At 43.9% G+C, this 2817-nt stretch overlaps 1 protein-coding gene across 1 annotated transcript; it reads left to right on the forward strand.

The window, feature by feature from the left end:
- The first annotated feature begins 1041 nt into the window (after positions 1-1041).
- On the forward strand, positions 1042-2591 carry Diap1 (Death-associated inhibitor of apoptosis 1). Its single transcript, XM_065219917.1, has one exon. It carries the CDS (start codon positions 1375-1377, stop codon positions 2572-2574), a length of 1200 nt encoding a protein of 399 aa, XP_065075989.1. The 5' UTR covers positions 1042-1374; the 3' UTR covers positions 2575-2591.
- Positions 2592-2817: the final 226 nt, after the last annotated feature.

A 2817-nucleotide genomic window follows, 5' to 3' on the forward strand; every position in this document is an offset into this window, starting at 1 on the left:
TAACAAATTTATTTATCTTGAAATTTTTGCAAAGTATTAAAACCATTGGAGCCTTCTGCAGCCGTTCAGTACGATTCAAGAGTATCAATTTTAACTTCGCATGGTTGGCAACCTATCGGTTGCTGGTTGAAGTTTAATCGATTGGTGGATTATCTGCTGAGAGTCCGCTAATAGTAACCAGTACCTTTGAAAAGCAGTGTCCTAAAAAAAAAAAAAAAACATTCAAATAGTGTAAATACAGTTTATTTCGTACTTTGTAACTTTCTAATAATGGCACGTATTGTTAAGGTGAATATGAATTTGTGGTCAGTCATTGGGAACATTCATACATACCTATCTTGATGAATCGAATGTGACTATTTGAAATATATTTTGTGCACCTGCTGGTAGCAATAGTTTTGCAGATAAGATCGTATTGAAAAGAATATCTGATTACCCCGAAGAGTGTTGCTATTGATGAGAAAATGTTTGGAACTAACAGCAAAGGCTTCGACAAAATACGCCGCTTGAAGTCGTGAAGTGAAGTGGTTATTTTGAACTTGCCATATTCTTACTGGACTTTCTAGATAAATTTTCAACGCGCTTACCAAATGTTACTGTTTTGTGAAATTTACTTAAATATCATGCTACACTGAATCCCACCTGAGCGACTTTCGCGAAAAGTAAACAAAACCAGCTCGAAATGCAACTTTCTACTAATCAGTACACGTGCACACAGAGCTAACCAAAGTGAAACGATCCGGTTGTACAAGTCGTCAACCTGCACCACAATCATGCATCTTCCACCAGTTGGACCCGTCCCAACGAGCATCTCATAAAGGGAAAATGCAAACATTTTCCTCGACCATATTCGAGCTAATACCATTTTGGGAAGGCCCTGTCCCTCCTCCCGAAAACCCACTAGGAAAAAAAAAGCATTACTAAGTTAGTCTTTATTCTTTTCTCTTTCTCTTTCCATCCCTTTGCTCGTCACACACAGATCAATGTTTTCCCATCTGGACCAGTGGTAGTCGAACATAAGCATCTTACAGTGCATCATAGCCATCATCACCATTAAAGAAGAGAGCGCTAAACGAGAGAGCGGTGCAATTGCAACTTGTCATCACTGAGCTGCTGCACCAGTCACCAGCAGCACACATTCAAACGCTGCAACAAGATCACAACAAAAACATTTCCGAGCAACTGCTTGGAAAACCCCCGGAGAACCTGATCGTCTCAGTCTTTGAGCAACAGCTACGGACTCAAGATCGTTGTCTTCGTCGTCGTCGTCGTAGTAGTCGTTACTTGACTGCACTTTTTCCATCTTCTGATTCTACTTCGATCTGTCATCGCTATCGGAATTGTACGCGAGAGAAGAGCAACATCCGTAAAAATATGACGGCGCAAGTATTGTCAATACCGCGGGATTTTACAGATAACAAAGGAAAAGAAGAAACTCCCTTTGGACTAACCGGAGCGTCAGTGTCAGTGTCGTACCATACGGAAGTCGCCCGGCTGGAATCATTTCGAAACTGGACGGTTCCCTTCATCAGCAAGGCTGAGCTAGCCCGTTACGGCTTTTACTATGTTGGGCCAAACGATATGGTTAAATGTTACTTCTGTCGAGTGGAAATCGGACTATGGGAGCCAAACGATAACGTTCTTTCGGAACACCTAAGATGGTCACCATATTGTGCACTACTGCGTAAGCGGCAAACAAACAATGTTCCAATCGATGCCAGCTTTCTGGATCAGCTGCCGGAACCGAGCTACGATACCTGTGGTATTAGGATACGGGAAAATTCCGTGGCTGAAAATGCATACTCTTCGAGCAGTAGTGGATCCCTATCGTCTCCACCTAGCTCCCTTACGTCCGACTCCAGTATGTTATCCAATGGCCCTATCGCCCAACAGCTTGCATCACCCGCGCTGCCACAGCAAAAACGGCCGGAATATCCCAACTATGCCATCGAGGCAAAGCGATTGGAAAGCTACGAAGATTGGCCAAAATTCATGAAACAGAAGCCCAAGGAACTGAGTGATGCCGGATTTTTCTACACTGGCAAAAGCGATCGAGTCAAGTGCTTCAGCTGCGGTGGCGGTCTTAAAGACTGGGAAGCTGAAGACGAACCATGGGAACAACATGGCATGTGGTATAGTAACTGTGAGTACCTGAAACTAATGAAAGGCGAAGAGTACATTGTCCAATGTCTGGCCAAGAAGGATAACCCTTCTCCTTCTGAACAAGGCTCTGATGTTGGTCCGTCGAATTCGCCTCAACCATCAACGTCCGGAGTAACATCCGTCGCAACAACCTCGCTCCCATCGTCCCAATCATCCAGTCTGAGTGCTTCGGCCGAAGAAGTCAATTCCTTAGTCGGTGGCAGTAGTAGTAGTATGGAGGAGGATGAAGATGAACCAAATCGTAAATTAGACACGAGTCGGACGTGCAAGATTTGCTATGTCAACGAATACAATACCGCTTTCTCGCCCTGTGGACATGTAGTGGCGTGTGCGAAATGCGCTTCTTCGGTCACCAAGTGTCCGCTCTGTCGGAAACCGTTCACCAATGTGATGAGGATTTATTTGATGTGAAAGGTGTATCAGAAATAGGAATGAAATACACGCTATTTCAGATTACTGAGTGGCCTGAAGAAAAAGGATTCAAATGGAGCTCGCACAAAGGCTCATAGCCACAGGCGAGAGTTTTGCTTCCGGTCAATGGGGACATATTGAATGAGCTACAACATCCAAGCGGTTCATACTGCGGATACACTTGTATGATAAACTATTAGCATGAGCCTTATATGTATAATAAAACTCACGTTCATCCATCGT

The sequence above is a fragment of the Ochlerotatus camptorhynchus genome, unplaced genomic scaffold (genome assembly GCF_037179485.1).
Source record: "Ochlerotatus camptorhynchus isolate MF236.1 unplaced genomic scaffold, CSIRO-AGI_Acam_v1.1 ptg000112l, whole genome shotgun sequence".
Taxonomy (NCBI): Eukaryota; Metazoa; Arthropoda; class Insecta; order Diptera; family Culicidae; genus Ochlerotatus; species Ochlerotatus camptorhynchus.

Bases quoted from the DNA above. Each gene is read 5' to 3' on its own strand.
- Diap1 (XM_065219917.1), top strand. From the start codon at position 1,375: ATGACGGCGCAAGTATTGTCAATACCGCGGGATTTTACAGATAACAAA.